General features: G+C 49.1%; 1 protein-coding gene across 6 annotated transcripts in view; it reads right to left on the reverse strand.

Moving 5' to 3' along the window:
- The window catches only part of GOLGA2 (golgin A2), a 48,012-nt gene that overhangs the window by 15,019 nt on the left and 18,873 nt on the right, over positions 1 to 14,120 (reverse strand). For all 6 annotated transcript variants that reach the window (XM_032232834.1, XM_032232833.1, XM_032232831.1 and 3 more), the window contains 11 exons: positions 12,690 to 12,728; positions 11,562 to 11,624; positions 11,300 to 11,393; positions 10,122 to 10,228; positions 7,941 to 7,999; positions 6,744 to 6,885; positions 5,971 to 6,063; positions 5,736 to 5,843; positions 5,241 to 5,331; positions 2,887 to 3,230; positions 408 to 521 (listed from right to left, as the gene is read on the reverse strand). In XM_032232834.1, coding sequence (XP_032088725.1) covers positions 408 to 521; positions 2,887 to 3,230; positions 5,241 to 5,331; positions 5,736 to 5,843; positions 5,971 to 6,063; positions 6,744 to 6,885; positions 7,941 to 7,999; positions 10,122 to 10,228; positions 11,300 to 11,393; positions 11,562 to 11,624; positions 12,690 to 12,728 — 1,254 coding nt within the window. The remainder of the gene's footprint in view (positions 1 to 407; positions 522 to 2,886; positions 3,231 to 5,240; positions 5,332 to 5,735; positions 5,844 to 5,970; positions 6,064 to 6,743; positions 6,886 to 7,940; positions 8,000 to 10,121; positions 10,229 to 11,299; positions 11,394 to 11,561; positions 11,625 to 12,689; positions 12,729 to 14,120) is intronic.

Here is a 14,120-nt window from a genome sequence, read left to right on the forward strand (position 1 = left end):
TGTTCCTCTGCTTCACTGCTGCCTAGCTCTGAAGGCAGCTGAGAACCGCCAGACGGCCTCGGCCCTGTCTCCAATGCAGACCCCTCCTCCGAGCCTTCCCCAGCCTCCAGGACTGGCCCATGCTCCTCCCCAACCTCCTCACTGTCCGACTCTGCTAGCCGCTGGCGGGCCACAGCACCCTGGTCAAGACGGAGGATTGCAGTGACAATCAACCAACAGTGCTTTTGAAAGCAATGGCCTTGAGTGTAAGGAGCTGGGTTTGGAGTCAAGAAATTCCAAATTCTTGTGCTGGGCACCTGCGCTACACAACCTAACCCCCAGATCAAGAGCCACCTGTGCAAAATAGGTTCTGCTCCCAGGATAAAAGCCCGTCTGGACTCAGGACCCATAAGCTCAAAGAACCTTGCCTTCTCCTTGAAGTCCACCAGCTTCTCTTGAAGTTCTCCCAATTTCTTGGCCAGCTGCTTCTTCACGTGCTGTTCGGACTGCAAGGCACTTGTGATCTCCATGTTCTCGTTGGTCTGAAAGGGAAGAGATGATGATGGTGGTTCAAGGAACATCCAGGTGGGCCTCGACTTACGACCACAATTTGAGCCCAAAATTTAAGGTTGCCGAGTGAGAAATGTGTTAAGGGGGTTTTGCCTCGTTTCCTTGCCGCCTTGGTCAAGCAAATTGCTGCAATTGTGAAAACGAGTCACACGGTCGTTAAGTGAATCGGGCTTCCCCCACGGACTTCGTCAGGAGGTCGCCAAAGGAGACTGTGTAACTCTTAAGACACTGAAGTGGTCATACAACATGAGCCAGTTGCCAAGCATCACGTGACCATGGGGATGCTACAATAGTCGTTGTATGAAAAATGGTTGTAAGTCGGGTTTTTCAGTGCGGTCGTAACTTTGAACGGTCATTAAACGAACTGTTGTTAAGCCAAGTACCCCAATCAAACTGATGAGATGTTTAGGGGCTACCTCGAGGGATTTTTTTTTGGGGGGGGGGGGGAGAAAGAACATTAAAGAGGCAAACAACACACCTAAGCAAGAATCTTTCAGGCTTCCTCTCTATAAAGTAGAGATGGTGCAATAACGGCAGCCAGAATTGTATAGGTCTCAAAAGTGGGAAAATGGAAATATGCCCTCTGAGGAAATGGTGAAAGAGAACATATTAGACTGAGCTGAGATGGATAGGTCGACAATGGAAATGAAAGACAAAGGAGAAACAGAATACTTTTTAATTCGGGATGGATGGTACAATTGGCTTGATAATAATACTGTGTTTCCCCGAAAATAAGACAGGGTCTTATTATCAGGGGAGGGTTTATTGTTTTGGGGGCACCAGGGGGCTGCTCTCTTGTGAGCGGGGTCCCAAAGAGCCGAGCACAGCCTCAGGGACGCTGTCGCTCTGCCACAACCATAGAGCGTACGCCCAGAGCGGCCACTGCTGGAAGACTCGGTTTGGAAATTGCTGGGATATGGCAGTGGCAGAGGAGGTGCCCTGGCTCTGCGGGGACAGCTGGGCCAGGGCATCATGAGGCGCGTGAGCAGAACAGCCGCTGGCGCAACCCCTCTCTCCAGCTGTACAGAGCGCCATTTACTGGCATTTTGAAGGCGACAAGTCACGGGAGCCAGGCAGCGGCTAACAGGTGCTCATGCAGCTTGACGATACCCCTAGGTCAGTGAATGGTGCTGTGCCCGGCTGGAAAGGGGGTTTGCTGGGTGGCTGCTCGTGAGCGTTGTCACTTTATGGCTGCTGTGACAGCGCAACACAGCCATTCGGCCCTGAGATTGTGCCCGACTCTTTGGGAGCCCATTCACAAGAGAGCTGCCACCCGGCAACCCCCCTCTCCAGCTGGGCACAGCGCCACTCACCAACCTAGCGGTATCCCAAAGGCGCCAAGCAACACGAGCGCCTTTGCCCCCCCCCCCAGTTCCCGTGGCTAGGCACCTTCGGGATACCACTAGGTTGGTGAGCGGCGCGCTGCCTGGCCGGAAGGGGGGGTTGTCCAGGGGGCTTATTTTCGGGGGGGCTTATATTTTTGGCAAGGCCTTATTTTCAGGACATGTCATATTTTCGGGGAAACACGGTAGATGCAAAGGTTAGAAAACTAATAATGACAGACAGTTAAGGAATTAGAAATTAGAAATAAGTGTAAATATGATGAAAGATGAAAAATTATTATATATAATAGTATATATGTTACAAAAAATTAAAAATTATCTAGAATGATAACTATATAATGTATACAGAATAGTATATATAAATGTAAAAAAAACTGTGGATATAAACTGGTATAGAGTTGTTGCAAAGGTGAAACTGATATAAAATGAAGAAAACTGTGTGTGTGTATAAAGATAGATATGATAGATAGATAGATTATAGAGATAGATATGATAGATAGATGATATGGATGATAGACAAGACAGATAGATGATTGATAGATAGATAGATAGATAGATAGATAGATAGATAGATAATGATAGTAGATAGATTATAGAGATAGATATGATAGATAGATGATATGGATGATAGACAAGACAGATAGATGATTGATTGATAGATAGATAGATAGATAGATAGATAGATAGATAGATAGATAATGATAGTAGATAGATTATAGAGATGAATAGATATGTGTGTGTGTGTGTGTGTGTGTGTGTGTGTGAGAGAGAGAGAGAGAGAGAGAGAGAGAGAGAGAGAGAGAGAGAGAGAGAGAGAGAGAGAGAGAGAGAGAGAGAGAGAGGGAGAGAGAGAGATGGATTTAAATTTGGAAGGATAAAAACTACCCCTGCCTCTGCTTTCTGGAGTTCAGGCATAAGGCTCCATTACGGTCATAACCGGAGGATTATGCATCGGCCTTGGATTGGGGGTGGGGGTGGGGGGGAAGAAACATACCAGTTTGACAAATCCGTTCTGCAGCTCCGCCAGCTGCTCCTTCAGCTCCCGGTTCTGGGTCAAGGCCCGGCTGATGGTCGCTTTGTCGCTCTGCATATTCTCCAAGATCTGCTGCTTGTCCACATCCTCCTCGCTGTAGCGCTGCAGGGCCTTCTCCAGCTCTTGGAGCCGCTCCTCCTGCTCTTGGTTTAGCTGGCTCAGCTGCCCATTGTCTCGCACCTGGATCTGCCATCGGCCCAGCAGCTCCTCCTTCTCCTTCTCCACACGAGCCAGCTCCTCTTGAAGATGCACTTCCGTGGGCGAGGGCCCCGGGGCAGCAGGGACCGACTCCTGGGCCTTCACCGCTGTGGAAGAAAGGCGGCTTATTTACGGATGTCTGTTCTGACTGAGGCCTCCCAAAAGGCACGAAACAAAAAAAAAACCCCTTTTATTCATTGTCTGTGAATTCTGCTCATTCACCGCCAGCAAAGTCTTTCAAGGGAGGATTTACGGTCACAGACCTTATCTGGCTTGGAGAGCTGCCAGGTCGATCTCTGCAGAATTTGGCCAGGAGTCTCGGAGAGTCACGAACCAATGAAGCGAACTAATTGTCTCCTACAAACTGCCTTACTGCCAAGTCGACCCCTGTTCCTTAGCTGTTCCCTTCGTCTGGCAATTTTGCGCATGAACACACTGGGAACAGACTCCAGCTGTTCTTCTGCCTCACTGGTGTCTGACTCTGAAGGCAGCTGATAACTGTCAGACGGCTCTGACGCCCTCTCTGCCTCCGACACAGAGCCCTCATCCGAGCCTTCCCCAGACTCCAGGACTGGCCCAGGTTCCTCCCCAACCACCCCACTGTCTGAATCTGCTGGTCGCTGGCAGGCCACAACAGGTTCCTCCTTCGGGGTTAACCTCATTGCTTATTTTTTCCCCAGGAGTATCTTCTCTCTACTTCCAACATCTCAGAATAATCACCATACGAGATTGTGGATGGCCTCTTGACGGGCCACAATGATGTCCTTGGATCAAGCTGACTCTAATGGCAAGTCTAGATGGAAACATGATTGACCTCCAGACCTTCCCACCCTCTGTCTCTGTCTACCAACTTGGAGCAAGCATTGATAATGCTGCAGCTGAGGGATCTTTCCACCGAGCTGTGGACGTAGGAGGGATGCGTTATAACACAGAGTAGTAGTTCGCCTGCCTAAGACTAACCCTATCTGTTTGGTTCATACTCGCGCCTTTTCCAAGGTGTGCCAGAGGGTGGCGAACTACCGTATTTTTCAGAGTATAAGACGCACCTTTTCCCCTCAAAAAAGAGGCTGAAAATCTGGGTGTGTCTTATACACTGAATACAGCATTTTTTGCCTCTTGAAACCCCACCCTTTCACCAATATGGCTGTGCAGAGCCTTCAGAAGGCTTATAGGGTGCTCTTGGGGGCTGGGGAGGGCACAAATGAGCGAAAAACAAGCCATTCCCCCCCTCCCAAGCAGGAGCACTCTATAAGCCTCTTAAAGGCTATGCATGGCCTCTTTTTTTTTTTGACAAAAAACAGCCCATTTTCGCGAAAAATGAGCCCCCCCCCCTTTTCTTTGCTCGTTTTGCCCCCTCCCCAGACCCCAGGAGCACTCTACAAGTCTCCTAAAGGCTTTGCATGCCCTTTTTTAAAAAACAAAGCGGCCCATTTTTGGAAGGTCTGCAAAGTGCAAAAACCTTTTTAAAAAATTTGCCCCTTCAAAATCTTGGGTTGGGTTTGGGTTTATTGGTTTTGTATGCCGCCCACTCCCGAAGGACTCCGGGCGGCTCACAATAAACAGGGGAGGAATAAATAAGACAATACAACAATTTTAAAATCCACAACAGTCACAATTAAGATGGGGCTGGGTGCTTTAACAGGATCTCCACGGGGAGCTCGTTCCAGAGGGCCGTCTTGGTGCGTCTTATACTCTGGTGTGTCTTATACTCTGGAAAATATGGTAGTTCTGCACCAGAAAGAAAAAAGCGAACGGCTTTCTTGCAGGGTCCTCTTAGGCCCTCTCCTTCTGCCAAAGCCACCTTGCAAATGGGCCTTACAATTGGGAAGGTCCAGCGCCAGGAGGATGCTAACCATCTGCATGAAGCCTCAGCTTCTCTCCCCACTGAAGTGGTACCTATTTATCTACTTCCACCAAATAGGCTTCCCAACTGCTAGCTGGGCAGGAGCTGAGAGGTGAATGATGGGAACTCACTCAGGCCTGGACTTGAGCCGCTGGAACGAAGACAATCTCCAGCATTAAGTCACTGAGTCACTACGCTCCAATTTGGAAGACGGATGGGGTGAATCAGGTGACCGGAAGGAGGCACTTTGGCGGTTGCAAATGCTGGCATTTACCTGACTGGCTGCTGAGTAGCTCCGACAGGTTGGTCTCCAGCTCCCCGATGCGAGTCTCGCTGAGTTCTTTCTCTCCCATCAGAGTTCGGACCTGTGGGGAAACCCAGTTGTACCAATTTGAAGGGCAACCTCCAAAACATTAAGGCAAGGTAAAGGCTCCCCTCGCACCTAGGTGCCAGTCGTTCCCAACTCTAGGGGACGGTGCTCATCTCCGTTTCAAAGCCGAAGAGCCAGCGCTGTCCGAAGACGTCTCCGTGGTCATGTGGCCGGCATGACTCAACGCTTGAAGGCGCTCAGAACGCTGTTCCCTTCCCACCAAAGGTGGCTCCAATTTTTCTACTTGCATTTTTGACCTGCTTTCAAACTGCTAGGTTGGCAGAAGCTGGGACAAGTAACAAGAGGAGGCTCTGTTTCGCAGTCCTTGGGGTTTGAACCGCCAACCTTCTGATCGACAAGCTCAGCGTCTTAGCCACTGAGCCACAGGTATAGGCTTACCTGTTCCGAGAGGAGCTCGACTCGTTGCTGCCAGATGTTCCCTTCCTCCTTCAGCCGCAGGACGTATTGCTCCCGTTCAGCCTGCAGTTTCTGCAAAGATTCTGACAGCTGCTCAGCGGGGAAGAAGGAAAGAGAGAAAGTCGGGTGGTTCGAATCAGATTCTTGAGGACAACTGACATCAAGGCCAAATCCCCAGCCTTCTTCTGAAGGCATCCCCTCTGGACATCCAACTTACCTGGGCAATTTGGCTTTCTAAGTTGGCTCTTTCCTCCAGTGCAGCTTGCAGCTGCTGTGCAGTAGTATCTGAGATCCCTGGTTGGCTTGAAAACTAGCAAAAGGGTAAAAAAAAACAACCCCACACAGTTATCCGAGTCCTTCTTGTTCCATCTCCTTCTCTCTCCTTGTTCAGGAGAGAATTGTCAAGCTTGAGGTGATGCTGTCAGGCCTGCAGCCGTCTTTTCTTTTGGATCTTTGGCCTGCCGCGCTTTCTATTGTTTAACTATGCATTTTCTATGGTGGGAAAATGGGAGGGGGGATTGTATGGAGTTAGATGCTATGTAGCCATAACAACATTCTATCTAGGAAGCCAAGGCCATCCTTTGTCTCTGCACCTGACCGGAACTGGATGGGTGGATTCTGTCTTTGTGGCCGTAGGATATTGGACGATGGGATGGACTTGTGGGTATGAGGGCAAGATCTTAAACTTTCAATTGGGTGGGGGAAACCGGGAAGCCTTCAGATTCAGGTTTCCCCAGATATGCCAACATGGCTCTCTTAATAAATTGGAACTTTGAGCAATACTTTGCCTCGGACTCTGATTTACTTTTGGATGCTCTTTGGAACCCTGACAGATGTATTAGTTAGAGCAGTGAATTAGGGAGACTTGGGGGGCTTAGCATAGCCTACTTCATACCATTCTTGGATGGGGGCTGAGAAGAAAGTTCAGTATCCCCAAAAGATCCTGATAAATGGTGGAAAGGCTACTTGCAGTCCCAATAACACCGATACCTGCTGAATCACCAGTTCTGCCATTTCCAGTTTCTTGTGCAAATCTTCCACATCCAGTTTCATGGCTGAGTTTTCAGAGATCAGGTTGCGCAGTTTCTCCGACAACTCCGAAGTCTGCTGCTTGAGTTCTTCGTTGGTTTTACTAAAGGGAGGGAGAGCAAAATGAAGATCTCCCTCATTGCTATCAATCAGCATCTTCTTTTAACGACCCCATAATCCCTTGGGGGGGAGGGGGAATCTAAGCAACTGAATGGAACAGAGTGTTTACTGGCCGGATGCTCCTCCTGTCACCAATGTAGAGTTTTGTTCAGCAAATATACCATATTTTTTGCAGTATAAAACGCATCTCTACCCCCCCCCCCAAGAGGGTGGAAATTTAAGTGCATCTTATCCACTGAATGTAGCCCCGCCCACCCACTGGTCCCTACCCTTTGGCCTCTGCCTCCCAGCAATTTACCTCCTTGCAGCAGCAAACGGGGAAAATGGGGCTTGCGGAGGCTGCAATAGGCTATAGCAATCCCTACAGCCTGAAACAGCTGATGATGGGGAGAAATTGAAAGTGAAACTTGCTGTTTGCCCACCAGGCAAATTGCTGGAAAGCAGAGGCAGATTTTTTTTTCTTGTGCTAATCAGGCTGTTTGCTGCAAGGAGGTAAGTCAATAACTATAAATGCCTATCGAATGTTCAAATGATTAGACTTATTTTTTTTAAGAATGCTTTATCATTGTTCTAGGCAGCTTAACAAAATGAAGAAGCTTTTTAAAATAAATGCTGGATCTGAAGAGGCCCAGTGCTATTGTATCTTCTTTTAAATAGCAGAGAATAACATATACTTCCAGAAAGCCACATCAATTTTAACAGCACCTGTACAAGTACAGCCTGAAATGTAACACTACAAACAGCGTATATTGTCTGTACTGTTTGCTGTTTGTTGCAAGGAGGCAAATTGCTGGGAGGCAGAAGCAGATATTTTTCCCTTGTTTTCCTCCCCAAAAGCTAGGGGCGTCTTATACTTTGGAGTGTCTTATACTCCAAAAAATACGGTATTCTCAGTGTGCCCAGAGAGAGAAAGATGTGCCTTTACCTAGGATTGAACTCACAGCCTCCTGATGGTGAGGCGAAGGCTCCACCTTTGGCCACTGCACCACTCCTTCATTACTATCAATACGCTAAAGCATAAAAATTGATGAATCTTACCTCTGCTTATACATTTCCAGTTTGAGGTTATCTCTTTCCTTCGCTAGCTCTTTGTTGTGCTGCGGGCAAAAAAGGGATAGCCAACAAAACAGGCATTTATTATTTTTTTTAAAAAGAGAAATATTTCACTGGGAAAAATGTCGCCAAATAAGGAACGGAGAAAGCCTGCGGTATCTGCCTCCTGTGATGGGCACAAAACTGCCAAAATTAAGGATTCTATATCAGTTCCCCAGCATCTGTTATTAGGTAACATAATTCAGATTGGTCGGCTGCTCCGATTCCCTTTACTGCTTTGGAAAACTAAAAGGTAATCGATTGGGTGGAATGTTTTTAAAGCATGGTCTCATAAAGCGCCAGGCAGAATTGGACAGCAAGTTAGCCCACTGACTTTTGCCAAAGCAAAATCCCGGAGGCCGGAAACACGCTCGCACTTCCAAACTTCTGGAAGTCCCGTTTTTTGCCCTTCCTAGGTTTTCCTAAAAACGGCCTCCCCTGGGGTCTGAAAGCCCTCCCTGAAGCCTCCCGACACCGGAAATGGAGCGGGGTGGGTGGGAACGCCACACGTCTCCCTGAGCCTCCCCCCCCTCCGCATCCGTGCGCACTTTCTCCCGCATGCACAGCAGACCCGGAAATCAGCTGGCTGGTGGGAGGTGCTCGCATGCATGCGCGGTGGAGGTGACCTTATGTTCTGACCCAGCCCCCGAATACGAGAAACCCTCTGTATTTAAATCAATGTTTCCTTTATTAAGAGTGCCAGCAGCCCGGGTAAAAATTCTCTTTGATTGTAAACGAGTTAACAGCAGCTAGAATTGTATTTGCTAAAAATTGGAAAAATGAGAAAATACCAACGCAGGAGGAAGTTATTCACAAAATAATGGGAATGTGCCGAAATGAGTAAATTGACCTTTGAAATTAGAGAACAGGAAGATCAACAATTTTATAAGATATGGGATTTAGTCTATCAGTGGTTAGATTAAAAAAACACGGAAATGAAAGATGTTAGAGAATGTTATAAATATAAAAATAGAATGATACAGAATATAGCATAAAGATACATTATTATTGGATAGATTCAAGATGATGTAATGAATTGTTATAATATAAATGAATCCAATACCTAGAATATCTCGTTCAAAATGAAGGAATAATAGGGATGATCAAATAAATGAGGTACAATGATAACAATGTATACAAATATATTTGATTTGATATGTGATTTCATATAAATTGTAAGTGATGACTATGGAAAAGAGGCACAAAAACCTTGTAATCAATCAACACACTGCAAGTAATTGAAGATGGCTTTATGTTCTGTTTTGTTTGTCTATGTCTGTTTAAAAATAAAAACTTTTTAAAAAATTTCTCTCTCTCTCTCTCACACACACACACACATACACACACACACAAACACACACAACAGGCTATCAAGCCTGCCCGACAGGGAGATGAATAGTTATCTGCTACATCTATTCATCTCCACTCCCTGCCTTTGATCCCCAGAGTTAGGCTGGGGCTTTGCTAGCAGTGGTGGCTCTTCCGTCCCAAGGACCAGCCCATAGATTTCCACAGTTCTCCTCTCCTCTGCCTTCTGCACTTCCGTGTTCCAGGCACTGGACCCAGTTGTTCCTCCTCTTCCTCATCAGACACCTCCAGACCTGGGGACTGTTGACTCTCCATCGGGGGGCTGACAGACGACCCAAGCTCCGCCTGTCTCTGACAGCTCCACTCCCTCCCCCACCCCCAAGAGCTCTCAGGTTGCCTTATTGCTGATCCTGACTCCCACGCCTCCTCCTGCTATGATTGAAGAGTGACAAAGTGGTGAGCGTGGCTACCTCTGTTGACTGCCCGGCTGCCAACTGTTTGGCAGATCGAATCTCACCAGGCTCAAAGCCTGACTCAGCCTTCCCTCCTTCCGAGGTGGATCAAATGAGGACCCAGCTTGTTGGTGGATGATATGCTGACTCTGTAAACCGCTTAGAGAGGGGCTGTAAAGCACTGCGAAGCGGGATATAAGTCTAAATATATAAGTCTAAGGGGCCGGCAGCCAACAGGCCACAATACCTTATTCCTACTTGCTTTGCAAGCATTTGGGGCAGGGAACTAGGCCTTACTTAACCCAAATAAGGAAGCCACAGCGCCAGAGGAGACAAGGAGAGAAGAGGGGAAATGCCCCATGCTTACTTTCTCTGTCTGCTTCTGCTGAACAGAGAGGGAGGAGAGGGTGTATTCCACTTCCGAGAGCCTTTGGCGGGATGACTGCAGCCGGGCGGCCAGGTCCTCAGCTTCCCCTGTCCCAGAAAGAAACCAAGATTAGTGACCCACGGCATCCAAGCACATCTGAACCCCACAAGGCCAACAGGATGCATGGGCGCTTGGGCTGCTCCAAAAAAAAGCAGGGGTGGACCCGAGTTGGTGCTAACCAACTCCAGGATCAAAAAGGAAAAAGGGACGAAGCTGGGATGAGTTTAAAATTGAAGCCTATCAAACTGGATTTCTTTGAAGATGGCACAAAGGGATCCCGGGCGGTGGGAAAAAAGATTACCAGGTCTCCAATGCCTCCAGGTGATTAAATAAGAAAGGTGGCCCGGAGAGGAGCACTCTAAAGCAGGATCCCCAACCTTTGGGACCTCAGGGACCACTAAATTCATACTTTTAAATCCCGCGGACCACTAATATGATCTGTCTAATGACCGGCTGGATGGGCGTGGCTAGGTGGTCATGTGACTCGGTGGGCGAGGCCAATTCGGTGTCACTCACGTCAAGGAGCACCTTACCAGCCTCTACTTGCCTCTCCCCTCCCAGCCCCTCCTCGCCTGCCCACCCAGGCTCCTTAGGGCCCCAACAGGAAGCAGTTGCTGGAGCTGAGCAGCCACCAGGAGAAAGATTTGGCAAAAGAGCTCAGCTCAAATTGGATCTGACTGAGAAGGAGGCTCAGCAGAAGCACCTCACTGAGGACTAGGAGCATAGGCTTTCCAAGCAGAAGGAAGACCTGCGGGAGTGCAAGGCCAGGTGCCGGCACCTGGAGGCTCAGCAGGCTGAGATGGTCAGCCAGTTCCAGGCCATGATGCATTCCCACTGGAACGAGGCCCTCCGGCTCTTCCCCACCAGCTGCTCTTCCCTCCAGCCTTCGCCCAAAGCCCCCCACCAGGAGGCCGAAGCAGACCCAAAGTCAGAATTTCTGCCCCCCTCCGACCCCCACAAAAAGACCCCGAAGGGGGAGACTCTCTGCAGCAACACAAGCGTTCATTGCCCGCATCCCTCCCAGGGGCCGTAGTTTGAGAACCCCTTGATTTAGTATATGCAAATAATTTGCAAACTTTTCTCGCCAGTTGGTGACCACTGTTCTAAAGGGCACTCACCTGCTTTCTGTCGGGCAGCTTGCTGTGTGTGGCTGAGGGCCGTCTGTAATTCGGACTTCTCCGACACCAGGATGCCAATGGTCTGAATGTGGACCTTGAAAGGAAGCCCGGGAGGGTGGGATGAGCTGAGGAAGAGTGAGGGAAGCCAGCGGGCGACAGAACACGGCTTCCCACAAAATCAGGCGCTTCCTCCTGTTAAAAGTTGGAGAAGGGCGCCAGGAGAGGGATGGGGGAGCCAGATACCAAAGGGTATTCCATCTACCTGTAATTGTTCTCGCAGGGTGGCTTGCTCCTTCGCGAACCTCTGCTCGAAACCCCTCTTCTCCTGTGGGAACATGAATTATTTACACTCAAACCGATCGGCAAGTCAGTTCAGTGTGCCGTTTCCCAATCTTTGCCAACCGGGATGAATTCCATTTCAAACCTTGGCAATTTGGAGGCGGATGGAGTTGAAGTTCTCCCGTCTTCAAACTGCCATGGTTGAAAAATGCTGCTTTATTATATTCGCATATTGCTAGGACCGCTTGGGCACAGACATTTAAAAGCTTTCTACAGTCTTTCCTGAGCTTGTCGATCAGAAAGGTTGGCAGTTGGGCGGTTCGAATCCCGAGCACCGCGTAACGGAGTGAGCTCCTGTGACTCGTCCCAGCTTCTGCCAACATAGCAGTTCGAAAGCAGGTAAAAAATGCAAGGAGGAAAATAGGGACCACCTTTGGTGGGAAGGGAACAGCGTCTCGTGTGCCTTTGGCATTGAGTCATGCCAACCACATGACCACAGAGACATTTTCGGACAGCGCTGGCTCTTCGGCTTTGAAACAGAGATGAGCAGCGCCCCCTAGAGTCGGGAACAACTAGCACAGGGGTTGGCAAACTTAAACACTCCAAGAGCCATTTGAATCTGTTTCCCACAGAAAACACCGGAAGCCACAAAGGTCCTAACCAGAAGCCCCCTGTTCAATTCTGGAGCTGACTGGAAGTTCGGTTCCCCCACCATAGAGTCTCCTGCTGGTGCGGCGTACTTTTTTCTCTACCTGTCCTAACCGAAAGCCCTATCGATTGTGGAGACAACTGGAAAACCCTCCCCTTGCCATAGAGTCTTCTCTTGGCGCACAGTGCTTCCCTCTCCTCCCCCCTCCCCAAAGCTCCTCTCAAAATTGTGGCACCGACCGGTAACGGAGCCGCAGCAGGAGGAGGAAAGAGCCACATGCGGCTCCAGAGCCACAGTTTGCTGATCCCTGGACTAGCACATGTGTGCGAGGGGAACCTTTGCCTTTAAATTAACTGCAGGCAAGGCAGTTGAAACCCTCCCAATAAAGTTTAGAAGACAGGAGCGGGGAAGCAAAATAACACCATTTTTTTGTATGCCTTGGATTCTCTTTTTCTCCGTTACCTTGTCCAACTCATTCACAGCCTCTTGGTTCTGTTGTTTCTGCAGGAGGAACAAAAACGGGAGACAGCAAGGATCACTTCTGAATTTAGGCAATGTTGGTTAAGGGTTTTTTTGGGGGGGGAGGGGATCAACACCGCCCGAGTGCCGACACCAGGGCCAGCAGAAGCACCCCCAACCGGCTTCTCCCAACCCCTGCCATGTTGCTTTTGCCGGGGGGGTGGGAGGCGAGGGAATTACAGTGGTCTCCCGCTTACAATCGTCTGTTTAGAGACCACTGCAAAGAAGTGACTTGGGACTCATGGAGACAGGCAGCGTTCCAATATAAAGGACTCCATCCCCCACCAGAGTGGGGGAAGAGAGGGGAGGAGAAATGAGAATTCAAAGGGGAAAAAAACAAGGGAAGGAGGGGGGGAATAAAAACAGCGCGTGCAAACAAGCAGGAGGGCGACATGACAAGGAGGGGGGGTTTCAAACACAGCGAGGCCCCTTTCGCTACCCGAAAACGGCCCTTAGTTGCACAGGAGGAGGCAAGCAGGAAGAGAAGCTGCCACAAGCCACGAGACAAGACAGCCCACATGGGCTTCCTCACGGTGCCACAAGAATTAGAGCAGGCGCCTGGCTCATCTTTATTTGGGTCTAGAGAGATCTCCTCTGCCTAAGTCGACACTGAACAATTGAGGACTGCCATTTGTATTCTGATTTCAGGGTTTTTCTTTTGAGTTTTGAACCAGTTTTCGCTCTCCCTAACTTGATGGGGTCAATTGGGTTTATGCCCAGCGGTTACAGAGCAGGGCGGTGGCTCGGTGGTTAAGACGCTGGGCTTAAGGTTCGAGACCCGAGGGCCATGCGACGGGGCGAGGTCCCGCCCTCGGCTCACCTCATGCTCAAACTAGCACTTCGAAAGCAGGCAAATGCGAGTAGATAAATAGGTATCACTTTGGGGGGAAGGTAACAGCGCTCTGCTGGCCACAGCAGAGCCGGCAGCAGATTTGGACAGTGAAGAGGTTGGGGAGGAACCTGGGCCAGTCCTGGAGTCTGGGGAAGGCTCTGATGAGGGCTCTGTGTCGGAGGCAGAGAGGGGACCAGAGCCATATGCCAGTTATCAGCTGCCTTCAGAGTCAGACATCAGTGAGGCAGAAGAACAGCTGGATCCTGTTCCCAGTGTGTGCATGCGCAGAGCTGTCAGGAGAAGGGAACAGCAAGAGTCTGAAGCTTTTTTTCCTTTGCTGTTGTAACAATGTTTCCTTTGTTCACTCTTATCTGACTATACTGACTGTGCAACAGAAGGGTTTGGAACGTGTCTTTAAAACCTGATAAAGACCCAAGGACACAAATAGTGGTGTGTGGAAAATATTTTGACCAGAATTGGAAAAGGAAAGAAAAACTTTAGAACCCTTCTTCTTTGAAAACCATAAAAGAACGTTTGTCTAA

The sequence above is a fragment of the Thamnophis elegans genome, chromosome 16 (genome assembly GCF_009769535.1).
Source record: "Thamnophis elegans isolate rThaEle1 chromosome 16, rThaEle1.pri, whole genome shotgun sequence".
Classification (NCBI taxonomy): domain Eukaryota; kingdom Metazoa; phylum Chordata; class Lepidosauria; order Squamata; family Colubridae; genus Thamnophis; species Thamnophis elegans.